The following is a 25503-nucleotide window of genomic DNA, read 5'->3' as shown; positions in this document are numbered from 1 at the left end:
ATCCCGGCTCTGCCACTTGTCAGCTGTGTGACTGTGGGCAAGTCACTTCACTGTGCCTCAGTTACCTCATCTGTAAAATGGGGATTAACTGTGAGCCTCACGTGGGACAGGCTGATTACCCTGTATCTACCCCAGCGCTTACAACAGTGCTCTGCACACAGTAAGCGCTTAACAAATACCAACATTATTAAGTCACTTCTCTGTGCCTCAGTTACCTCATCTGTAAAATGGAGATTAAGACAAAGACTGTGAGCCTCTCGTGGGACAACCTGATTAGCCTGTATCTGCCCTAGCGCTTAGAACAGTGCTGTGCACATAGTAAGCGCTTAACAAATACCAACATTATTATTATCTGCACCTCAGTTCCCTCATCTGTAAAATGGTGATCAAGACTGTGAGCCCCATGTGCGACAGGGACTGTGTCCAATCCAATTAGCTTGGATCTACCCAGCGCTTAGAACAGTGCTTGACACGTAGTAAGCGCTTAACAAATATCACCACCATCATCAACAGACTTTGCTCGGGGTCATCGGCAACAGGTTCAGAGTCCCAGTTCCTTCTGCTTAGGGTCGGGCTTCCTGCCATCTCGCTGCCCAAACCGGGAAGTCCGGGGCTACTAAAGATGGACTCTTCCTTGCCCTCCGGGGGCCCCTTCTGACCTCCCGTGACCCGGAGGGGTTGAGGGTGCCCTTGCAGGTCAACGCGGATACGACAATCCGCAGCTATTCGGCGCCGCTCCCTCCAGTGCTAACAGATTTCAGAAAGTCTGAGCTCAAATCAACCGGCAATCGAAAACGGCGGGGGTTGATCCAACTGGCCCGTGCCCGGGTGCAGGCCTTGGCACCCTGGGGACCTACTCCAGAGGTCAAACACCCCCGCTACAGGGTGGCCCGGAAAAAAGGCACGGGCAGTACAAACTCAGAATCCGGGAAATGGTGGTGTGACCACTGGGGTTGGCAGCACAGGGAGTGTTCAGGGCAAGAGGTGAACATCCAGACCCCCGCGACCAGTACCCGGAGAGTATTTAGCGACAGTGGCACCTTAAAACGTGCCACACGGGCGGCGGGATTCCCACCCGGGGCCGTCCGGCTTCGCGACCCCGGCAGACAGCACCCCGGGACCCCCGGCCCGCTCGCGCCCGGGACCAATCGACGCGCTCTCCCTTTGCAGTTAAGACTTCCCCTCGGCTTAGCGCCGTAGAAAACAGGCCAGAGTCCGCGTCTGTCATCTCTCATTTAATCATTCGGTCTGTTCTAAGTCGCACAGTTATGAAAATAACAAAACCAATGCTGGAAGCCCAGGAATATTTACAGTCTCTGTGTAGTGAGGTCAGTCTATTGGTTATGTTTGGTACCACAAGATGTTTATACTTAAGACAAATTTGAACAGGTTGACAAGTCTATGTACAGGAAAATAAAAAGGAAAATCATTCAAGTATCAAAATACAGAGACGAAGATTAAATAACATTTTATTACAAATCGGTCCAACTGCCGTACACCACAAGTAGCAAATACAACCTCGCTGCAAACTGAAACCGACAGTTAAACTGCACGTCTGGGCGGTCCCGAGCCGAGCCTTAGAGACGGGCTGCTCTCAGAGCGGCTTTTTGCCGTTTCCCAAGTGACCGGGCCTCTTGTTCCTTTTCACCCCAGTAGTCTCGAGGACTGCTCCCAATCTCTGTAGCCTGCAGGGCCTAGGGAGGGTTCGGGGAAATCGGAAACGCCCAGCCCGGTAGGAAGGAAAATCCTATTGCGTGGACCAACTGCAAGCAGAAAGCTCCCCTTCGAGGCTGGAAAATCCTAGTGGGCAGGTACCCTGTCCACCAACTCGACTGCACTGTCCTCTCCCAGCGCTCGGTCCAGTGCTCTGCACACAGCAAGCGCTCAATAAATACCGCTGATTGATCGACACCCAGAGCAGACAGCCTGGGGAAGGTAGCGGATTATCCCATCATCCTGACTGAACCCGTTTCAAGAGCGCTGCGTTTTTCCCGCCCAAATGGGCTCGTTCACAGTTCAGAACGCACACAGCTGAGTTCTCCCCACCACCACTGAGAGCGATGCAGTGGGGGACGGTTTTTCCCACCTGAAGCCGAAGGGAGCGTACCTGACTGAAAAAAAGAAAATAAAAATAAAAAAATCCAGTTGTTTTTCTTTCTTGGATTTGCCCAAGGAGAGCAATCCCCAAGAGGAAATCAAAGCCAGAGCTGCTCAGCTAAGGCTTCGCAAATTGAATATGCTCTGAATAAATAGAGGATAAATAGCTAGCTTTAAGAAAAACACTAGAAGTGATTTTATTTAAAAAAAAAAAACCAACTGAGGAATTCATCTTAGTGTCTACCTGGAGATTTTCATTCTAGATCTATTACCTACCAAGAGATTCTCGGGGAGGAGGAATCCTGAAAAACGAAGACAATTGCAGCAACCAGGCTCTTGGCAGGGAGGGGAAGGGTGTCAACTTTAAAGCAGAGGTGGTCCAATTCCACAATCTCACTGCACCGTGCCTCCTTAAATCAAGGACCGCAACTGCTCTCTTTGTAAAATTTTGGAGGGAAGGAGGGCCGGCAAAAACAGGGTGGGAGTCCCGCTGAGGAGGAGACCGGTGCCCACTGGGGTCCCGGGCTCCTTCTCTAGTACCAAGAAGCCAGAGCTGACCTCCTCCTACCAGGGTCTGGGACCACTGGAGTCACTTAGCCGATCCGCTCAGAGGGCCGGCTGCTTGGGGAACCGCCACGGCACCGAGACGAAACCCGGTGCTTTAAGCTAGGTGCCCTAGGCCTGAAGACACGACCCACAGATCCCCAACCCGCTGCAAGGCTGGGCATTTCGAGGAGAACTCTTCCTTGCCCAGGCTCCCCCTTCCCCGCCGCCAACACAGACACGGAGTTTCAATTTACACATCTGACTGGAAACAGAGAAGCCCGGGGTGTTTACAAGGAAACCGGACCGACGGCGCCCCACGCCCAGGCCGGGACGGCTCCGGCAACGCTCCTTTTGCTCCCGTTCCCAGAAGGGAGCAGGCCGAGAGCGCGGGGCTGGGTCTCCTTCCTATCCACCCCGCCGGCATAAACGCCTCAGTGAAATTCCAGCAGCTGGAATCAAAAGGAGAAACAGAAACCGAACGGACAGCTTTAAGAAGCAGAGGGGTTCCGGCCGGGGCCGGGCGGCCCCCGCTCGGCCACGGACGCGGGCGCCATCACCTCTGTACACTGAGTGGGGCACTGGGATCCCGGCCCAGAGCATAACAGTCGTCTCGCTGACCCCGCAGGGCAATACTCTGTTTAGTGAAAACGGACACTGATTGCACGGCCCCGTCAAGGCATTACGAACGAGATTAGGGGCCAGCCACCAGAGGGGTCGAGTGGTAACTCGACGTCATCGTCGCTTCACGGCCAAAGCCTTTCCTTTTCGTCCTGGGCTCCGACGATCCCGTTCCTCCACCCGCCCCTCCCGGGAACTAGTTGGGGAGGATGGGGGAGACAGAGCGAGAGACCCGGGCGGCCTTCCGATTGTAAACGGCCAGGAGCCCATTTCCACCCGTGGGCATTCTCATCCGGCCAGCAAAATGTCAGCTCAAAAATCCCAGCAGAAATGGGTCTGGAGCTGCCGCTTCTGCTCGGGGGACCCCCGCCTCCCTCCTCAACAATTCCAAGAGTTAGGGTTCCGTTAGAAAAACTGGTTTTCTTCAAATAGCCTTTCCCTCATCTCATCTGGGACAGATGGTGCCGAGAGGGAACTACAACAAGCAGTCGGCTGGGTTTCAAAACATGATCCAGACCCAAATGCCTCTCGAGCGTTCCCCGTCTCCCGTGAGCCCTCAGCTTGGGATGGCGGAGACACCTCCCTCACCGAGACCCGGGCCCACATTCGTGGCCGGCAGACAGGGCCGGACAGACTGTCTTGGACTAACTTCCAGACGGCTCTTGCCCTGTGACCCCTCCAGGCTGAAACCGGAGCCAGCCCCAAGGACTCTGGCTAAGGGAAGAAGGTTTTTGGCTTTTTGGTTGTTTTTTTTTTCTTAAAAAAAAGTTTGTCTTGACAAGCTAGAAAAGTGGGAATCGCATCTTGGCCCTCGGAGTCCCGGCCGCCCCCGGTGGGAGACCCTGAGCGGCGGTTGCTCTCCAGCGGATGGCAGAGTCCCGGGAGGCCCGACCGGGGGCGGGTGGGGGTGGGGGTGGGGGGCCCGGGACGGCAGCGTGGAGGAGATCCCGCAGGCGGAGGCCGGGCCCGGGTCTCGGAGAGGCGGTCGAGGTGGCGGCGGTGGTGGCGAGCTGTGCCCCGCGCTATGTTTCTGCTGCAAAATATGGCTCTCGGTGGCTCAGCTTGGCAGAAGGTAAACAGAATGGGGGGAGGGGGGAGAGGGTTAACCAGAAGAACTGCTTAGAGGAGGAGGAGGGGCTGAAATCAAAAGGAAACATTCAGGTGGTACTGAGGACTGAGGGGGACCCCCCCCCCCCCCCCGGGACCCTAGTCTCCCCTGCCCGGGGAGTAGAATGCTCAGCTGCCTCTCTCCACCTGATGGGGGAAGTCTGCTCTTAAAGGCACAAGTCCCAGGCCACTGGACCCACCCAGGATTCACTCCCCCAGCCATCCCTTTATCAGGTCTGTTTTTCGGGTCCGGTGGCTGCCGCGTTCCCTACGAGGCAGTGGGCAGGTTGGGTCAGCCCCTGCTCCAACAAGCCCTAACCTGGGCCAAGCGGGAGATCCCCACACCGTGGCTCCCCCAGCCCGGTTTCGCTCCTCGGCCCGGCAGGACCAGCGGGTCGGCGGCCTCAGCGTCGGGTCACCAAAATGACCACGGGGGGTCGAGCCGGGCCAAGGTCTCGTTTGAAGGGCAACTATGGAATCCGCTCCCCTCTTGCTTTGGCCCCTCGGCCCCCAAAGTCCTTCCTGTCTGAACGCTGAAGCGGAGAACTGGGGAGGGGAACGGCCGACTCTTCTGAGAGACGGAACCCCGGCAGAGCTGCAGGAGAGAACTGACTGGGGGCACCACCGTCCCGGGACACCCCACTTCCTCCCCGCCCCGACTACAGTGCTGCGCACGGCGTTCTAAGCTCCCCCTCCCGAAGAGGCTCCACCGAAGGGACCTCAGTGATTTTCTTCTGCAAATAAAGCTCGGTCGTGATCATCCCTCTTAGGGTCACTTGTCCAGTCGAAATCTGAGCGGGCCTGGGTCGGAAGCTGCCTTCCCGCCACCAACTCCTCGGAAGGACCAATACCCTCCTCCCACCCCCTACCTGGCAGAGGCCCCGAGGACCGGCCCTGGGGCAGGCCCGTCCCTCGTGGGAGGTGCCCCGAAGGCCAGGGTGACGGCCCCGAGGGATGGGATCATCTGAACGCCGGCAGGGGGTGTGTGGCCCGGGACGGGGAGCCTGGCTCTCGAACGGACGGCTCTGGTCAGGGAGGGAGCCGGTTGTGATCAGCGGCCACGGGCAGCTCGACCTCAGAGGTGGGGCGCCGTTTCGTTTGCGATTTTGAAGACTCAAAGAAATGAAAGCCAAGGAACCCGCTGGGTCGGTCGGGCTCCGCTCCTACATTCCGGTCTTCCGAGAACTAACTGCGGCCCGGGGAGGGGTGATGAAGAAAGAACCCAACCTCTCGGAGTGCCCGCACCCCCGTGGAACTGAGGAGGATACGTTCAGCTCGAGCCCAGAGAAAATCCAAACCAAACCACAACCAATCGCCGCCACGGCTTTAATGGCCAGGGGTCTGACCCCTGGGGTCGGGGGGGAGGGCCCTCCCCGTCCCAGCAGCCCCGGGGCAGACTGCTAGATGACGAGGAATCCAGCACCAAAGGTCAGAAGGGGGAAGCGGGGGAGCTGGTGGGCAAGATCTGAGCACCCGCCGGGCAGTGGGTGCTCTTGGCTCACTGGGTCACAGTGGTCGGTGTCAAGGAAGGGCAGGGCAGGGCAGTGGGTTACTGAGTCCTTGGAAACAGTCCCAGCGGTGGCTCAGAAGTACAGCTTAGAAGAGAGCGAGAGCGGGGTAGGTGGGGAGCCTCGGCCCCGACCGCCCCGGAAGTTATTACTGTAATGGTTGGGCTGTCGACCTAGGGCCTCTCCCCGAAGATTCACAGTGCCTCCGGCCGGAGGGGAAAAATGTAAGGATTCGGCTGGGGGGGGGGGGGGCTTCTTCCCCCCCGACACAGCCCCCTCAGCCCGCAGCCCTCTCTATAATGCCCCTCTAGCCCCCTCACCCCCAACCTCCCCCACTTCAGCCCCTCGCCGTGGGAGAAAAATTCACAGTGTCCGGGGGGGGTCAGGTTCAAAGGCTGTGAGCAGCGCACGGGGTCTCGGTGCCGCTCCCAGAGGGGGACAGGCCCCAGCAGGCGGAAGAGAGGGAGTAGAGAACAGCAGACAGCTCGAGATGGCAAAGGCACAGTGAGACTAGGCGGAGACAGGGGGCAGGTTGGTTTTAGAAGATAGTGGTCTCATACTTAGTGCTGAGGCTCCGCTTGGAATCCGGTTTAGGGTCCACCACCCAGGAGACGCTAGCGTGGCCTTGGGGGTCTTGGTCCATTTCGGATGGCTCCAGCTGGAGAGGGCGGGAGGGAAAGGTGGAGATGTCAGTTAGGAAAATGGCCAGCCCAGGTTGGGAAGACAGAGGTCCTGGGTCCAATCCGTGGCCATCAACACCCTTCCCGGCGGGGATCCCCAGCCAGAAAGGACAGCTCGCGGCCTCCAAACTGGAGCTTCGTGCCCCCAGACTAGCCTGACTCACGGCCCGGCTCCCGGCCGCGGGAGTTCTCACCCTCCTAACCCGCGGCCTCCTCAGCCCCGGCGCTCCTTCGAGCCGAGGGCCAGTCACGCTGCCCGGAGAACAGAAATGAGGAGGAAGCCAACCGGCCCCACAGGCCACGGACCAGACCCGGAGAGGCAAAGCGAGGAAGGACGGGGCCGCGGCTCGGCAGGATAGCAGAGGGTGGCGGGCCAGGGCGGGTGGGAGGACCTCCCGGGGTCAAAGGGAGGCACAGTCGTGGAGTTGGGGGGGCGGGGAAGGGGCGGGGGAGGGCAGCATCGAGGCAGAGCTCGCCCAGGCCCAGTCGTGGCAGGGACACAAGTTAGAAGGGTAAACACCTTGGCTCCGGGGCTACCAGCCGGCGGCGGTAAGAAGGACGATGGCTAGAGCGGGGGGACAGAAACGGCAGTGACTGTCACGTGGCAGTGGCACCCGGGGAAGTGGGACCGGAGCAGACACAGAGACGGAGACCACCGTTAACCACGACCAGCCCCCGGACCGGCCCCCGGATGGCCACTCTGGGTGTCGAGGATCCCTCCGGGGAGAAAAAGCGCCTAGCTCTCTACAGGCTAGGGAGTTCTGCCTTCCGGGTCGGGGCCTCGGGCAGCGGGAGTCTGTAATGAAGTCAGCCGCTCCTCGAAACGGCTGAGCGATTTGTTTCTGCAAAAAAGATCCCCTTCCTCCCCCGAACCCAGCAAGCGAAAGGAGAGCACCCCGGCAGAGCCGGCTCCGTGAGATGGACAGGGAGTCCCGCAAGCGGGGCCGTACGTACTGCGGATTTCCTCACGCCGACGCGAGGCTTAGGCACCGGTTTGGAAGATTTGGTTTCGATCGTCTCTGCCGCCGGCGCGCTTAGGGATTTGGACTTCTGGGCTTGGAGGGCCAGCTGATAGGCCACCTCGAATGCCTGTCCCAGCGTCAAGATGATCTCGTAGGTCAGATTCTTAGGGAGAACCCAAACAACGGTCAGAGTCAAAGACACCTTGGGGACTCGGGGCTACTTACTCCGCGTGGGCCGGGATTTGGGGGCAGGTGGTGCCGGCCCTGGGAGGCCCAGAGGCAACCGGCTCAGGGCCAGCAGTCCCAAGAACTAGGATTTTTTCGCCATGTCTCTCCAGCAGAGCCCTGGCAGGGTCTCGGGTGCAAAGATGACTCCATAGGATCTACGGATCAATGGAATGGGACCATTCAACTCCTGGCTGACACTGGGCCCAGCGCAGGGCTCAGCGCAGGGAATCCGTGTGCCACGTGGAGCCGGCAGGAGCTCGGAGAACTCCCCCTCTCGCTCTCTCCCTCGGTGGCCCGTGCTAGCTTGCAAATAATAATGATGGCGTTTGTTAAGCGCCCTGGGCCCACACTCTCCTCTCTGCCCGCCTCCATTCTCATTCCTCTCTCCAGAGTCCTCACCTTGCCCCTCAGAAGAGACCCCTCCCCACCACCTTTCCTCTTCCCCATCTCCCCCTCTGCCCAGAGAGAGGAGCAGCCCGACTCAGATGGCCGGGCCGGAGCCAAATGCCACAAAAAATCTGGGCAGAGACCTCCCCTCCCGCCGGAGTGGGCCCCGCGACTCCAGAAATGCAACCGGAAAACCCGCTCGCCGGGGTAATGGCTGCAGGGGAGGATGGGGGGAGACGTTCCACGGGCCCCCGGTAGGCGGTCCCCGGCTGAGTGCAGGGGGACAAAGAGAGATGCTTCGAGTTCTGACCCCCAGGGAATTAATTAATTCTGGTATTTATTGAGCGCTTACCATGTGCCAGGCACTGTACTAAGCGCTGGGGCGGGTGTGCAGACCCACCCAGACCACAGGGGGTTTCAAGCCGGTGGTGCCGGTTTAGGCCACAACGAAGCTGAAATTAGCTGGGTTGGGACGCCTCCCCAGCCACCGCCCATCCCCTCCACCCGGCCCCTCGCAGGTCCCTCCGATGTAGACCAAGCTTTAATTTCTGGGCTTGGGTCATTCCACCTGTACAAGGCAGTCCCCTGGGCCGCTGGGATAACAGCTCCCGACTCCCCAGCTGGCGGCACGTGCCCGCTAGCGTCTCTAGTACGCGAGCCCAGCCCCCGTCAGACCCTCCGGGTCGCTGCTCGGATTCTGCGATCCGGGACGGGGAGGGCCCAAGATTGCCGGTCCCCGCGGGGCTCCAGACAGGTGGCCCGGGGCTCACGGGGGGGGGCTCACCTGGGGACCCCGCGCTACCTGGGCTCGTCGGGACCGCCGCCCCCCCCATCGGCTCCCCGCCACTTACCACGTCCACCGTGCTGAAGACATGGCAGTAGTGGTGGCTGGTCTGCAGGTCCTTGGTGATGTAGGCAAAAGTGCAGAGGTCTTCCGGGTCCTGGGCCGCGCACGAGATGTTCCGGATCTCGTGTTCCGCAATGATGTTCTGATAGGAATGACGACGAGCCACACCAAGAGGGGCTGGCGCGACATCCCGCCTGCCCTGCCGCTCGCCTCCCAGCCGAGCTAACTCCATCCCCCGGCGGAGGGACCTCAACTTTTCCTGGTTATTGCCAATTGCTCCCCCCTTTTTATGGTATCTGTTAAGCGCTTACTATGTGCCAGGCACTGTACTAAGCACTGGGCAGATTTAAGCTAACTGGGCCGGACGTAGTCCCCGTCCCACCTGGGGCTCACAGTCTTAATCCCCAGTTTACAGATGAGGCAGCTGAGGCACAGAGAATTGAAGTGACCTGCCCAAGGTCACCCGGCAGGCAAGTGGCCGAGCCGGGATTAGAACCCCGGTCCTTCTGACTCCGAGGCCCGGGCTCTATCCACTAGGCCACCCTGTGATAGCGCAGAAACGGCAGGAGGAATCCTCACCTTGTTGGAGGCGTCGATGAACTTCACTCCTTTGTACGTGATCGACAGGATGATGGTCGGGATCTTTTTCATCTGCTCGGTGGATTTCTGGTGAGACAGTGACGAGGTGAGCAGTGCCCACTTTCCCAGGTCCGTGTCCCCCCCCTCTGCCCCGTCACCCCCAGAAGGCGCCGCGGTGTAGCACCCAATCGACCGATGGTGTTTATCGGGCACTTCCTGTGTGCAGAGCACTGGACTAAACGCTTGAGAGAGCACGACAGTTAGCAGACACATCCCCTGCCCACTAGGAGCCTTCAATCTAGACGGGGAGACAGATAATGAATTATGGATATGTCAATAAGCGCTGTGGGGTTGAGGGGGAGGCGGATATCCAGGTCTTAAAGGGTACAGAACCGAGCGCATACACACTGCAGAGGGGAGGGGTCAGTAAGGGAATGGCTCTTGACGGAGATGGATTCTTCTAGACTTTAAGCTCGCTGTGGGCAGGGAATGGGTCTACCAACTCTGTTACACTGTACCCTCCCAAGCGTCCAAGTACAGTGCTTTTCACACAGTAAGTGCTCAATATGTCTGATTGATTTTAGGAGGGCTTCAGAGGTGGGGAGGGTGAGGAGAACGTGGTGTGACGATCCCCCCGCCTTCCCTCTCCATGAGGGGCCTCCCCGCCGCGGCCAGGTGGGTGACGCCAGAGTGGCACCGATCCAGACCGGGGGCGGGGGGAGGCCCGAACGCAACTCCCTCCACCCAGCCGGCCCTATCCGTCCCGACCTACCCGCATCTTGGCACAGGCGTCCTGGGTAGACTCAGTCCCGCGCAGGTCCTTTATCAGCATAGAGCCCAGATACTGTGAGAGACACAACGGCAGAGAAGCGAGGGGATGTCGGTGGTCTTTGGGAAACAAAAACCCGGAGAGGACAAGATGGCGGCTCCCGAGCGCCTAGGCCCAGGTCTGCATCTGGGTGCAGTCGCAGTCTTGCCGACACCCCCCACCCTACAGCCAAGGGCCAGGAGAAACCCGGCGACCCTCAATCCCACCCGGCGTTTCTGGAGCTGGCAGGGGACTGGGGAAATCTCCAAGTGGACCCGAAAGGCGGGGGGGTGGGTTGGGGTGGCGAGGAGTGGGGAGGGTGGGAGAGGAACGGCGCCCGCCACTCACATTGGCCTCGTAGCCACAGGACTCAAAGATGAGCTTCTCGGGTCGGTGCTGCCAACTCTGCACTGGGGCGTAGGGGGCGGCTAGGCTGGGTGGCCGCAGGGTCAGCTTGGCCTCTCGGGTCTCCTCCTGTGGGCAGACGGGCATGTATACCCACCCACACACCCAGCTGGAGGGGACCAGCCTGCCGCCGGCCCAGGTCCGTGGGGGGCGAGGGGAAGGGGCCCGGCGGACCCTCTGGCATCTCCAAGGGCGGAGGGAGCGACCCGTGGGGCCAGGCTCTGGGCAATCGACGCTCAAGAACTCGGCTTACGGTCACGGCTCAGTGGACCCGCGGCCACTTCCGGGGCCCACCGGGCCCAGGGCCCACCCTCTCGGTCCCCAGGAGGGACGTGGAATGAGAAGGGAGAGCGCGTGCCGTTTCTCTAGACTTTCGGCTCCTTGCGCTCTGGGGTCCGAAGCACCCTGCGGGCCCCCATCTGAAACCACGGCGGGTGCCCCCAGCCGACTCTACCCCGTCGGCCACCGTCCCCACCGTGGCGGGTTTTCGGGGAGGAGACTGCTGCGGCCGCCTGAAGCCACCGGACCCGGGGTCCCCCGGCAGGATCCCCGTCCCAACCCCAGCCCGCTGACCTGAGCTCTGTGGCGGTCGGCTCTGGCGTGAGCGGCCACGTCCTGGCCGCCGTCGTGGCGCCGCTTGCCCGAGTCCCCCAGGGGCAGCAGCAGGTCCGCGGACCGGCCGGTGTAGGAGTCGTTCTGGCTCAGGGGGGAGGACGTCTGGGAGGGCAGGTCTTGGCACTGCGTGGGCAACGGGAAAGGGCCGGGCTGAGACCCCGGCCCACCCCAAGTCCCTCCGGCCTCTCCCCCGGGGAGGGCCGGCGAGCGGGCGGCCTTCGTCGGGTCTGGAGCTGGATCCTTCCGGCCTCCGGGCTCAGGGTAGACGGTCCCGTCAGCGGTCCAACGCCTCCCAGCTTTCCCCCGTGCCCCTCCCAGGCCGACCCCCAAGGCTCACCCCAGTTTCCTTCACCGCTTTGCTCTGTCACTCACAGTTCCCTACCAGCCCAGCCCACCCCCGGTCCACAGCCGCAGCGTGCTTGGAATCTCCCGAGGCCCCCCCCCCGGGGACGGGAGCAGGATTTCAGCAACAGCCGGCCTTGCTCCCCTTCTCCGTATCCCCGTTCCACTCCCCGGCAACTCGGGGCCACGAAGCAAGGCTGGAGAGCGGGGCCGCCGCGGCTCAGGCGACGAGCCCACTCCCTCCGTCGAGCCCCGGGGTCCCAACTCACCCTCAGCTGGGAGAAGCGCGGGGGCTTCTGGGGCGGCTCCTCGTAGGGCCTGTCGGCGAGCGAAGCGATGAGTCGTTTGCGGTGGCCGAGCAGGTGAACCTTCAGGACCTGAGGGGTCGGGAGAGAGAGGGTTGGGGCCCGGCGAGGAGGCTCCGTCAGGGAAACGGTCTCGTGGGGAGAAGGAGGGCTCGCGGTCGTCGGGGAGGGCCGTGCCACCCGGCGCTGGGCTGGTGTGACCTTGGGCGGGGGTGGGGAGGACGGTCTTCTCCCGCCACGGGGCCAATATTTGGGTCTTGATATGAGGCTCCGCTGGCCTCAACCCCCTGGCCGCCCCCGGAGCCTAGGCTCTGGCCTCTGTGGGGAATCTGGACAGGGCACCTTGCTTGCGTTCCCTGGGAGCTGGGGGTGAACCCAAGGCGGGGGTCTCATTCAACCCCGAGAGTTCAATTCTCAAACCAAGATAGCAGGGGGCCTGGGGCAGGTAGGCCCGGGGCCGGCGATCCCAGTTTAGATCTAGAAACCCAGCAACCAGAGCTGGTGTGGTGGCACCATCCAGACCCGCGTCCGCTCAATTCTCAAACCGAGGTGCCAGGGCAAGGGGAACCCGGGCCCAGGACCGGCGAACCCAGTTTAGATCGGACAAACCCGCGACCGGAGCTGGCGAGGTGGCGCCGTCCGGTCCCGCGTCCCCTCAGAGTCACCAGAGTCCGGCCCCCTCCTCCGGCCCCCCGGGAGTCCCGACCACTCTGCCGTCGCCGAGCCAGGGGCAGGTCCTGCCCCGGGTCCCCCGTTGCCACCCGGCTCTTCCTCCTCGGGGCCTCAGCCCCCAGTGACCCGCAGCCACTACTGGGGACCAACTGGCCCAGGGCCCGCCCTTCAGCTCCCCAGGAGGGACGTGGAATGAGAAGGGAGAGCGCGTGCCGCTTCCCTAGACTGTAAGCGCCCCGTGGGTGGGGATCGTGCCTGCCGACTCTGCTGTCTGTACTATCCTGAGCTCTTAGTCCAGTGCTGTGCACGCAGCAGACACTCAATAAATGCCACCGACTCTTTGAGGTCCTGGGCGATGGCCGGCAGAGCCGGCCTCTCCCTCCAGGAGAGGCTCAGCCCCTCCAGGCCGGGAGTGGGCAAGCCGGCTCCGAGGGCACCCCGGGGCCGGGCAGCATCCGGGTCACGCTCACATTGACGATCTCCAGCTCCCAGAGGTTCTTCACAGTGTCGATGGAGCTGTAGCCGCTGGACAGGAACGACTGGACGTAATCCTGCAGGCCCAGAGAGTCGAGCCAGGAGGGGACGGACGGCTGGCTGTTCCCGTCGCAGCCCAGCGGCTTCACCTACCCGCGGGGAGGGAGCGCGTGTTCCACATCTACGGGGCCGGGCCTTCCGCCCCGGCCCCCGGGACCCCTGCATCCTGCCTTCCTGCCCCCAGGTAATAATCGTTATCAGAATAATGATTATGGTATTCGTTAAGCGCTCGCTACGTGCCAGGCACCGTACTAAGCGCCGGGGTGGATACAGGCAAATCGGGGTGGACGTGGTGCCTGTCTTGCAGAGCGTTCACAGTCTTCATCCCCATTTAACAGACGAGCTGAGGACCAGAGACGTGAAGCGACTTGCCTAAGGTCACCCAGCACTCGAGTGGCGGAGCTGGGATCAGAACCCATGACCTTCTGACTCCCGCGCTCTATTATGCCGCTTCTCATAATAACTGCGGTAGTCATGCAGCGCTTCCTATGTGCTACCGCTGTACTAAGCACTGGGGTACATACAGGATCCTCAGGCCTCACACGGGGCTCACAGTCTAAGTAGGAGGGAGAACAGGCATCGAACTCCCATTATGCAACCGAGGGACAGAGAAGCGACTTGCCCGAGGTCACACGGCAGCTAAGTGGCCGAGCCGGAATTCGAACCCAGGTTCTCTGACCTCCAGACCCACACGCTTTCCAGCAGATCCCACTGTAACCGCACTGCCGGCGGCCCCGCGGCGCTCTGAGCCCGGGCGGGACCGGGAGCGAGCCCACCCCTCGCTTCCGGCGCACGGGCTGGGGGCCGGCTCATCCGGAGGGCCCGACCGGCGGCTGCTGGGACTTCCATCCCCAGCAGGCCACATCTGAACGCACCCGGGTCGGAATGTCACCCGGCAAACCCCATGGGGACCCCGCCCCGGGGACCGTCCCGCTCGGGAAGGGCTCTACACGCTCCCGCCCCGCTCTGGTGTCACCCCACTTCCGTCTCTCTTTTCCACCCCCTCCCGTGGGAGAGGACTACGAGGGGTCTGACTGGGTGGAGGACGAGGAGCGGCGTTTAGATCGTAAGCCCGTCACTGGGCAGGGATTGTCTCTACCTGTTGCTGAACTGTACACTCCGAGCGCTTAGTAGAGTGCTCTGCACAGAGTGAGCACTCAATAGATACGACTGAATGAATGGTAGTGGCAACTCTCTTCCCCTCTTGAAAACCCTACTGAGAGAGCTCACCTCCTCCAGGAGGCCTTCCCAGACTGAGCCCCCCTTTCCCTTTGCTCCTCTTCCCTTTCCCCTCCCCTCAGCACTGTGCTTATTTGTATATATTACTTACTGTCCTATTTATTTTGTTAACGAGGTGTATATCTCCATGATTCTAATTATCTCGACGATGTCTTGTTTTGTTCTGTTTCGCTTTGCTGTCTGCCTCCCCCGTTTAGACCGCGAGCCCGTCGTCGGGCAGGGATGGTCTCTATCTGCTGCCGAATTGTCCATTCCAAGCGCTCAGTACGGTGCTCTGCACATAGTAAGCGCTCAATAAATACTATTGAATGAATGAATGAGAAGGCGGACGGGTCTGACCTTAGGCAGCGACCGCGCTGCCTGGAGTAGTTTCCGCCGATGCTGGGGATCAGTGATGCCGATCTCTCGTAGGTCCTGCTCCTCCATCACATTACTGCCCTGTGGGGGGAGGGGGAAGGGGTGGGGTAGGAAGCAGACTGCTTTATTATTTCATTCATTCAGTTGTATTTATTGAGCTCTCGCTGTGTGCAGAGCGCCGTACCAAGCGCTTGGGAGAGCACGATATAACAATAAACAGACACAATCCCTGCCCACAACGAGCTCACCATCACATGAGACAATAATAACGATAATAACAGTACTTGCTCAGCACTTACTAGGCGCAAGCACTATTCTAAATGCAGGGGTGGATACGGGTCACTCCGGTTGGACACGGTCCCTATCCCACACGGGGCTCACAGTCTAAGTAGGAAGAAACTGAGGTTCACGGAAGTGAGGTGACTTGCCCAAGGTCACACCGCGGACAAAGGGTAGGGCTGGGATTAGAACCCGGGTCCTCTGACTCCCAGGCCCACGCTTTAGGACACGGACAGCGCGGACGCTCAGGGCCCCGTCCGCTCCAATCCACGAGAGGCCCCAACCGGACCCGTCGGGCCCCGGGTGGCCTGAGTTTGGGGCGGGGGGTGGGGCGAGGGGGTCGCCGGGGTCCACCTGGGCAACGAGCGCCCGTCCCGCTCGACTCACCCGCGGGGCGGCCGCTCGACGCGAGCGGTCCAGGGCCCCGCCGGAGGGGCTTCGACCAAGGAGCCGAGCGGAGAGTCCCGGGCCGATGGGCCCCGGGCCGGGGGTGGCGCTTACCAGGAAGCGGACGTCGTCGAAGCCGTTGAGGAGCAGCTTGCTCTCGTACTGCTGCAGGCCGACGGAGCCCAGCCACTCGCCCACGCTCCGCTCCGACGGCCGCGGACCTGCCGAGAGAGGGACCGGCAGGCGCTTGAAAAGGGAAAAGCCACGGAGGCCGTAGCAGCGGCACTCGGAGGAAGACAGGTGGCATCGCCACATCATCGTCGCTACCCCGGGGCGGCCCGGCCGGGCTCGGAGGGCCGAAGGGCGGCCGACGGCTACGACGGGACTCCCGGATCGGGGCCGGGTCCATCCCCGGGCCCCAGCGGGCGCCCTCCGGGATCGGGGGCTCGCCGCGCCGGCGGGAAGCCGATCGCCGCCGGCTCCCCGGTCCAGGCCTCGTCTCGCCGGCCGGCTCGCCGGTGCCGCCCCCGCGACAGTCGGCCCTCGCGACCCCCGGCCGAACCGGTCCGCCGATCGCGGCGACTCCCGGGGCCTCGCCTCCCGGCCCGGCCGCGTTACGGGAGCAGGCGCTTCTTCCCGCAGCCGGGACACACGGACGCACAGCACGGATTCGAACAGAAAGGAGGCGGCGGCGGCGACAGGCGCGGGGCTACCGAGCAGCCGGCCGCTGGCCGCCCAGACCCAGACCGCGCGCAACACGCGGCGCGCGGGAAAGGGCGGTGGGGCCGCCGGGGCTTTTTCCGACTTCTGTCCCCCCGGCAGTCCCACGATGAGCCGACCATGACCACCGGACCTCAGGGGTCACACGGCACGGAGGCGAGCGCCGGGGACCCTGGGCGTGGGGGTCCCGCGACGGACACCTGACGTCCTCTCCGGCGGCGGGCCGGGCGCCTAGTCTGGGCGGCGGGCCGGGGAGCGGAGACCCTCCTTCACAGCTCGTCGCCGGTCCCCGGCTCCGAGAGCGTCTCCCGAGGGGGCGAGAGAGGGGAGCCGGCCCATCGTTGGCTGGCCGCACGCGCTCCGGGACTCTCCCTCCGGGTGTCCACTCTCCTGGCGGCGCCTCTATCTCTCTCTCTCTCCGGCCGACCCGGAGGGTCTGGGCAGGAGGGCAGTTGCGGGTTCTGCGTGGAAGTCCAAGTCGGGATGAGAGCGGGGGAGGTGGGGGAGGAGGTCCCGCCCCGTGAGGCTGGCGGTGGCCGGCGGTCCCTCCGGAGGGCCGGGGAAACAGCCCGGACCTTCCTCCTCGCCCGGGTGACGGTCACTTGCTATGCTAGCTGAGGTGCAGGAGGGGCAGAGGCGTGGGAACGGAATTTCTCTTCTCGGCTCCGAAGTCCTGGCTCACACAGGCCTCCGCCTACCTCGGTCCGCTCGTCCGACGCGGGTCCCAAGGCAAGAGAAAGAAGCCCATTCGACAAGCAACGTGACCCTGTGCGCAGCCCTCAGTCGCCAAGAACTATCCGACCGGGGCCGGGCCCCCGGCCGCCCCCCGCGGCCGGGACCCCGTTGGCCTGCCTCCGCTCTGCCCTTCGGTGCTGGATGACGCTGAGCCTGGGGGAGTGTCCGGCTCAAGGGGAAGAGGGAAGGGGAAGGGAAGAGAGATGAGAGGAGAAGAGAGCTGAGGAGGAGAGAGAAGAGAAAAGAAGAGAGAGAAGAGAGGAGAAAAGAGACTCCTCCGCAGAGCCTAAGGAACAGGTCCCCGTTCGTCTCTGGAGCCCAGCCTCCCCGGCCGCTGATTCATCCCTGCGGCTCGGGGCGGCCCCGGCCGACCTCCGGCCCGGCCTCCCGGCCGGCCACACGCAGACCCGCCGCGGGTCCTCCGAGGGAGCCCGTCTTCGTCTCAAGGGTCCGAGCGCCGGCCTGCCGGTCGCCCGCTCCGCTCCTGTCCTCCTCCTGCTCTGTCGCCGCCTGTCCTTCACGGTCCCTCCCCTGCCCCCTCCGCGGCCCCTTCCCCCTCCGCCCCCGCCCTCCGCCCTCCCCCTCCCCCTCCCCCGCCCAGCCCCGCAAAACCCGGCGGGGATCAGACTTCCGAGCGGAGCAGCGGCAGGGAGACCAGGCTCGCCGGCCGCCCGCGACGGGCCAGGCGGTTCTACCAGACGACGCGCCCGGGGGCACCGCTCACACCCTGGCGGTCCCTCGGAACCTCGCCGGGGGGAGGGCGGACAGAGGGGCGGACGGACGGGCGGGTGGGACCGGGGATCTGCCGCGGCTTTAGCTGACAGGCGGGAGTTCTGCCCGACTCTCCGAGTCGGGCGGAGCGGAGAGAGCAAGGGAGAAGAAACAAAGCCCCGTCCCCTCTCCGAAGGGGCCGCCGCCGTGGGGCTAGGGGGTGTCTCCCCTCCCCGGACGCTCCCAGGCCCTTCGGCCCGAAGCTCCGGGTCCCGGGGAAGTGTGGGGAGAAGGCTGAAACGGCCAGAGAATCAGGGAAGACCCTTTCTCAGGGTCCCCGGGGAGAAGACGGCCAACGGCCACCGCGGGACCCCGGCCTGCTTCCCTGCTGTAAACCACGGCGGCAGCCGACACTGCCCATCCGAACCCCACCGAGTCCTTCTCCCACTCGGCATCGGGGTCCCGCTCATCCAACCCCCACGGAGGTCACCTTCCACCCGGCAGCGGGGGTGGGGGAGGGCCCAGCCAGGGCCGAGAGGCTCGGCCACAGTGACGCTGGCACAGATTCGCCCCTTCCAGAGCCTCGGGGGACGGCAGCGGCGCCCCGCAGCTTGAGCCCTCTCGAGGTGGGCATCTCACCATCCTGATATTTAGGGGGATGGGCTCTCTCCCCCCCGCCCCATCCCTGGGAAGAAGGTCCCCCCCGGTAGGGTACCGAGGCAGCCCTCGAGGAGCCAGCCATTTTTTTCACAACAAAATCAAGCCAGGTCTCCCCGCTCCTCAAGAACCTCCGGGGGTTGCCCAACCACCTCGACATCAAAGAGAAACTCTTTTCCATTCACCGGCTTTAAAGTCCTCGATCACCTTGCCCCCGGTACCTCACCTCGCCACTCTCCTCCTTCAACCCGGCCCGCACACCTTCATCCTCTAATGCCAAACTACTCACCGTACCTCCATCTCGCCTATCTCGCTGCCGACCTTTCGTTCATTCAGTAGTACTTATTGAGCGCTGACTATGTGCAGAGTCCTGTAGCAAGCGCTTGGAATGTACAATTCGGCAACAGATAGAGACCGTCCCTGCCCAATGACGGGCTCGCGGTCTAAACGGGGGAGACGGCGAAGCAGAACACAACAGAACAAAACCAAGACAACATCGAGATAAAGAGAATCAAGGGGATGTACACCTCGTTAACAAAATAAATAGGGTAATAAATAATATATACAAATGAGCACAGTGCTGGGGGGAGAGGGGGGAGCAGTAGAAAGAGAGAAGGGAGGTGAGGTAGGAGGGGGCAAGGTGATGGAGAGCTTTGAAGCCAAGCTTTGACCTCTAGCCCACATCCTGCCTCTGGCGCGGAACGCCCTCCCTCTTCATATCAGACAATTCCTCTCCTCACCTTCAAAGCTTGATCAAAGGCACATCTCCTCCAAGAAGCCTTCCCTGATTAAGCCCTCCTTTCCTCCTCTTCCACTCCCTTTTCAGTCACCTTGATTTGCTCCCTTAATTCACCCCCTCTCCCAGCCCCACAGCACTTATAACCATATCTGTAATTTCGCTTATCTAAGTGTCTGCCTCCCCCTCTAGACTTTAAGCTCGCCGTGGGCAGGGTCTGCTGTTATACCGTACTCTCCCAAGTGCAAAATGCAGCGCTCTGCACGCAGTCAGCGCTCGACGAACAGGCCCGACTCACTGACTGACCGACCGATTCCGTCCTTTTCAGGAGTCGGCGGGCAGCTAGTTGAAATGTGGCCCGCCCTGCCCATCTCACCAACGCGCCCCGGGGCGTTTTGGGGGAGGGAGTGTGTGGGATCCCGAGAAGAGACCTCGCCAGGGAGCGTTACCAAGTGTTAATCGGCTGCTCGCTCAGCAGACGGCGTTCTGAGAGCCCAGTCCAGCTGCCGGAGACGGGGATGTGTCGCTCCCGTGTCACCCGAGCACCTAGGCAACTGCAAGTTCTTTTGACGTTCACGTACGTATCTGACAAACCTAACTACTGAAACACTACATCACGAATATATTCAGATTTGTATCTGTTAACCATATTATATATCAGAGAAGAGAAGCAGCGTAGCTTAGTGGAAAGAGCCCGGGCCTGGGAGTCAGAGGTCATGGGTTCTAATCCTGACTCCGTCACTTATCAGCTGTGTGACTCTGGGCAAGTCACTTAGTTTCTCTGATGCCTCAGTTCCCTCATCTGTAAAATGGGGGTTAAAACTGTGAGCCCCAGGTGGGACGGCCCGATCACCCCGGTGTTTAGAACAGGGCTCGGCACGTAGTAAGCGCTTAACAAATACCGTCATCATCAAGCACTAAGCGCTGGGGAACGCGCAAGTTAATCAGGCCGGATACAGTCCCTGTTCCACACGGGGTGCACGGTCTAAGTAGGAGGGAGAACAGGTACGGGATCCCCATTTTAGGGATGAGGAAACTGAGGCCCAGAGACGTTAAGTGACCTGTCCAAGGTCACACGGCAGCGAAGGAGCAGAGCTGGGATTCAAACTCACTTCCTCTGACTCCCAGACCTGGGCTCTTTCCACTAGGCCACGCTCTGCTTCCCCTTTTCCTTCTTCCTCCTATCTGTGATTTATGCTAGCGCCTGTCTGCCCCACAATACCGTAAACTCTTCCAGGGCAGGGATAGTATCTACAAACTCTGAGTTACTCTCCCGGGTGCGTAGAACAGTGTGCTGCGCCCGGTAGGCGCTCAATAAATACTCTTGATCGATGGGTTGCCGGAGGTCCCGCAGAAGCCTATTGAGCAGGGTGCCCAGCTCAGGAGGGAGGACAGGGATGGGGCGGCAGCTGCCCGACGATCCGAGCGTACAAGAAACGTGGCACCAGACACCGCCCGACAATCCCGCGCCAATCCGAGTGCGCGGGGAAACGCGGCCCCGACCGCCGCCCGACAATCAGAGCGTGCGGGAAACGTGACCCCTCCCGCAGGTCGAGCACCAGGAGGGTGAAGAGACAGCTGACCGTTCAACAGGCTCCTCCCGAGCAGGAAACCGGATTCGACCCAGCGGCCCGAGGGCCCCTCTGCATCGTCCCCCTCAAGAAGTAGCCCCCGGCACGGAGGGCGAGGAAGGGGAACGCCCCGCTCTGAAGACCCCACCCCACTGCCTCGCTGGCTCCTGATCTTCCAGATCCCGGCTCCCAGATCCCGGCTGGGGGGAAGAGCCCGGAACCGAGAGTCAGCAAGACCCCTACGTTTCCCGGCGCCGAGGGAGGGGCAGCCAAGCACCGTACCTGAGATCTTCTGCTGTTCCTGAGAAAAGTCGATGCCTTCTCCGATGGAGCTCATTATCTTCTCGATCTGGAAGGGCAAGGCAGAGAAGAAGGCGGGATGGTCACCAGGTTGGTTGAACAAACCCCAGACCGACAGCCATTTCTGCAAGCCAGCCCCCAAAAGACCATTCAGACGCTGCCCGCCCGCGTGCCTCCGGTGCCATCCCGTCGCCAGCTCTCCTGTGGGCATGGACCTTTCTGAACAGGAGCCTGCCCAGGGCCCAGAAGCTCCTGAAGGCGCTTCCTCCCCTCGGTGGCTGAGCCTACTCTGCTAGGCTGGTCCTGGCCCCTTCGAGAAGCGGCGTGGCCTAGTGGATGGAGCCCGGGCCTGGGAGTCAGAAGGACCCGGGTTCTGATCCCGGCCTCCGCCTCTTGTCCGTGCGACCTCGGGTGAATCACTTCACTTGTCCGGACCCTGGTGACCTCATCTGTAAAATGGGGGTTAATACTGTGAGCCCCATTCGGGAGAGGGACTGCGTCCGACTTGATTAGCTTGCACCTACACAAGCGCTCAGTACGGTGCCCGGCATTTAGTAAACGCATAATAGTAACGATAATTGGGATATTTGTTAAGTGCTTATTATGTGCTAAGCACTGTATTAAGCGCTGGGGTAGATACAAGCTAATCAGGTTGGACACAGTCCCCGTCCCGCGTGGGGCTCACGGTCTCAATCCCCATTTTACAGATGAGGTAACTGAGTCCCAGAGATGTGAAGTGACTTGCCCAAGGGCACACAGCAGACAAGTGGCGGGGATGGGATCAGAACCCACGACCTCTGACTCCCGAGCCCGTGCTCTTGCCACTAAGCCACGCTGCTTCCCAAATGGCGTAATTATTAAATACCATTAAAAAAAAAAAAAAGACGGTCCAGGAGCGGACCGGGGTTACTGCCGCGGACCCCTCGGAGCTGAGCCATTTCCACCCGGCCCGGCGAGTCCCAGGAGGGCTCGGAGAGGTTCTGGGCCCTTTAAGAAGTTCCGCATCGAGCCAGCCTCGACGGGCCAGTCCGTCTGCTAGCCCCGCGGCCGCCGACATTTGTGTCAACTGCGAGACGCTGACCTGCCTCCTCCAGAGCCCACGACCCCCGATCTTAATGTAGAACGGAAAATACGGGCAAGACCCAAATCGGGGCCCATCTGTTCCCAAGGACGAACGTACAGACCTCCCCCTATTCCCCTTCTCTCCCTGGCAACCGGGGCCAAGAGCCGGCGGAACCCAGGGAGGAGGGGGCTGGAGGGCCCGAGGCGATGACCCTCTCCAACTCCGAGGGCCGCCCTGTCCAACAACGTGGAAGCCAACCTGCTGCGGCGGGCATCTGAGGTGGCCGGAGGGAAGAACGATGGCCCGGGGCGCCCCCGCGCCTCACCGACAGGCAGCCAGCCCAGCTCCCGGGGGCCGGGGCCGGGGCCGGGGGGATTTTTGCTACCAAGGAGACCAGTTTGTCCGCCGCTCCTTCCCAGATAAAGGAAAGGACGACTACGAGTCTGAGGGCTGGGAAGTCTTCCCCTCTGAAAGGTGGGAAGAGTCTTTCCACGGGCAGACCCAGGCCCCCTGACTGGGAGGGGTCTTCATTCATTCACTCATTCCTTCATATAGTATTTATGTGCTTTTAAAGGGCCACATTAGTGAGCAAGATGGGGTTTTCCGGGGTACTAGTTTTCTTTCCCTCACCATTCATTCATTCATTCAATAGTATTTATTGAGCACTTACTATGTGCAGAGCACTGTACTAAGCACTTGAAATGTACAATTCGGCAACAGATCGAGACAATCCCTGCCCAGTGACGGGCTTACAGTCTAATCGGGGGAAACAGACGGATAGAAACAAGACAACATAATCACGATAACTAGAATCAAGGGGATGTACACCTCGTTAACAAAATAAATAGGGTAATAAAGATACATACAAATGAGCAGAGTGCTGAGGGGAAGAGAAGGGAGAGGGGGAGGAGCAGAGGGAAAGGGGGCTTAGCTGAGGGGAGGTGAAGGGGGGAAGGGGGAGGGAGCAGTGGGTGGAGGGGGAGCAGAGAGGGAGCAGAGGGAAAAGGGGCAGCTCAGTCTGGGAGGGCCTCTTGGAGGAGGTGAGCTCTCAGTAGGGCCTTGAAGAGGGGTTGAAGAGGGGAAGAGAATCAGTTTGACGGAGGTGAGGAGGGAGGGCGTTCCGGGACGGCGGGAGGACGTGGGCCGGAGGTCGACGGCGGGATAGGCGTGAACGGGGGACGGCGAGGAGGTGGGCGGCGGAGGAGCGGAGCGGGCGGCGGAAAGAGAGAAGGGAGGAGAGGTGGGAGAGGGCGAGGGGACGGACAGCCTCGAAGCCCAGAGTGAGAAGTTTTTGTTTCGTGTGGAGGTCGTTGGGCAACTACTAGAGGATTTTTAAGGAGGGGAGTGACACGCCCAGAGCGTTTCTGCAGGAAGATGAGCCGGGCAGCGGAATGAAGAATAGACCGGAGCGGGGAGAGACGGGAGAAAGGGAGATCGGAGAGAAGGCTGACGCGAAGGCGGCGGGCAACCGGCCCCTAGGACGGCCTCGCCGGGAACACGGTGGGGGCCGACTGGGACTGGGCCGCCATCCATTTCCCAGTCCAGGGGCTAGGTTTCTAATGATGATGATGATGATGATAATGATAATAACTATGATATCTATACACCGGTTATTATGCGCCAAGCACTGGGGTAGACACAAGATAACTGGATCCCACGTGGAACTCGCGATCTAAGTAGGAGGGAGGACAGGTAGGGAATCTCCATCTTGCAGACGAGGGAACTCAGACACAGAGAATTAAGCGACTTGCCCAAGGTCACCCGGCCGACAAGCGGCGGAGCCAGGATTAGAAGCCAGATCCTCTGACTCCCAGGCTCGAGATCGTTCCATTGGGCCACACTGGATACGAGCTGCTCGGTCATTACTAGGGGGAGTTTAATGAGGTGGGCAAGGGATTTGTTTGCCGAGTCTGCTGCACTGTACTCTCCCGAGCGCCTAGTACAGCGTCTACACACAGTAAAGTGCTTAATAAAGTATATGCTCAATAAATATTTCCAGTTCTCTAAGGCTTTTTCCCTTCCTCCTCCTGCCCCTGCCCCCGAGCTCACAGCCGGGCCCACGTACAAATAAGCGAGGCCCCGAAAAACTTCATTTTAGCCAATGATAAACCCTGAGCTCACAGCCTGGGCTAGGCACAGATAAGTGATATTCCCCAAACTCTCATTTTAGCCCCTAGTTCGAACCTCATCTTGGACCAGACCTTTTCCCGGAGCGGCAGGCAAGTGTCAGTATTGATCAGTTTGCGTTCTCTCTCCTTTTGTCTCCCGTTCTACCCTCAGACTGGGTAAGAAACCGAGGGAGAAGTGGGCGGGGAAATGGCCAAAAAGGAGGGGCCCAGCGAGCGAAGGAGACCGCTGGACAGAAGGGACGACCGGCAGGATGGACAATCGGCTCTGGAGTAATCAGTAGCCGCCTGAGTTGGCTCACAATCCCCTCGAACTGGTGACCAAGGCGCTACCGTGACCCAAACCCCCGCTCTGACCTACTTGATGATAATAATAATAATGTTGGTATTTGTTAAGCGCTTACTATGTGCAGAGCACTGTTCTAGGCCCTGAGGTAGATACAGGGTAATCAGGTTGTCACACATGAGGCTCACAGTCTTAATCCCCATTTTACAGATGATGTAACTGAGGCACAGAGAAGTTAAGTGACTTGCCCAGAGTCACACAGCTGACAAGTGGCAGAGTCATTCATTCAATAGTATTTATTGAGCGCCTACTATGTGCAGAGCACTGTACTAAGCGCCTGGAATGTACAATTCGGCAACAGGTAAAGACAATCCCTGCCCAATGACGGGCTGACAGTCTAATCGGCAGAGCCGGGACCCGAACCCATGACCTCTGACTCCCAAGCCCGTGCTCTTTCCACGGAGCCACGCTTGATGAGAAGCAGTGTGGCCTAGTAGAAAGAGCCTGGGCCTGGCAAGTCAGAGGCCCCGGGTACTAATCCCGGCTCTGCCACTTGTCAGCCGTGCGACCTTGAGCAAGTCACTTCACTTCTCTGGGCCTCAGTTCCCTCATTCATTCAGTCAATCGTATTTATTGAGCGCTGTGTGCAAAGCACTGTACTAAGCACTTGGGAGAATACGATATAACAGACACATTCCTGCCCGGAGCGAGCTCGCGGTCTAGAGGGATCTAGACCGCAAAATGGGGATGAAAGCTGTGAGTCCTACGTGGGATATGGCCCGTGTCCAACCTGATTAGCTTGTAACCACCCCAGTACTTAGTACAGTGCCCGGCACGTAGGAAGTGCTTAACAAATATCATAAAAGGAGGAGCATCTTTCCTCAAGATTCACACCCAGTTATCTGGCTCCAAGACAAACAGGATCCCACCTTCCAAAATAACAGGTTAATCAAAATCCAGGCTCCTTTGTTTAAAAGTGGGCCTGCCAGGAAGAAAAAAAAAAGAGGTTTCCTCCTTGGGGAGAACACTGAGGACAAACTGAGTGAACAATGGCCAATTTCCTCCACGGCGGTTGGAGGCCGGCCCTCCAAATTGT

The 25503-nt window shown here is 60.8% G+C and overlaps 1 protein-coding gene across 3 annotated transcripts in view; it reads right to left on the bottom strand.

Moving 5' to 3' along the window:
• Positions 1-1214: 1214 nt before the first annotated feature.
• The window catches only part of ANKS1A (ankyrin repeat and sterile alpha motif domain containing 1A), a 160874-nt gene continuing 136585 nt past the window's right edge, over positions 1215-25503 (bottom strand). For 2 of the 3 annotated variants that reach the window (XM_029068156.2, XM_029068158.2), the window contains 12 exons: positions 20915-20981; positions 15617-15723; positions 14819-14917; positions 13177-13329; positions 11999-12106; positions 11346-11510; positions 10716-10841; positions 10332-10403; positions 9560-9646; positions 8985-9122; positions 7511-7681; positions 5679-6534 (listed from right to left, as the gene is read on the bottom strand). In XM_029068156.2, the coding sequence (XP_028923989.1) occupies positions 6415-6534; positions 7511-7681; positions 8985-9122; positions 9560-9646; positions 10332-10403; positions 10716-10841; positions 11346-11510; positions 11999-12106; positions 13177-13329; positions 14819-14917; positions 15617-15723; positions 20915-20981 (1413 nt within the window). In that variant the 3' untranslated portion in view covers positions 5679-6414. Of the gene's footprint in view, positions 4323-5678; positions 6535-7510; positions 7682-8984; positions 9123-9559; positions 9647-10331; positions 10404-10715; positions 10842-11345; positions 11511-11998; positions 12107-13176; positions 13330-14818; positions 14918-15616; positions 15724-20914; positions 20982-25503 lie in introns of those variants that run through there. The other variant, XM_029068157.2, reaches the window with a different exon arrangement.

Source organism: Ornithorhynchus anatinus, chromosome 7 (genome assembly GCF_004115215.2).
Source record: "Ornithorhynchus anatinus isolate Pmale09 chromosome 7, mOrnAna1.pri.v4, whole genome shotgun sequence".
In the NCBI taxonomy this organism is placed as follows: domain Eukaryota; kingdom Metazoa; phylum Chordata; class Mammalia; order Monotremata; family Ornithorhynchidae; genus Ornithorhynchus; species Ornithorhynchus anatinus.
Note: the sequence above shows the minus strand (reverse complement) of the source record. Positions and strands in the feature narration are given on the sequence as shown.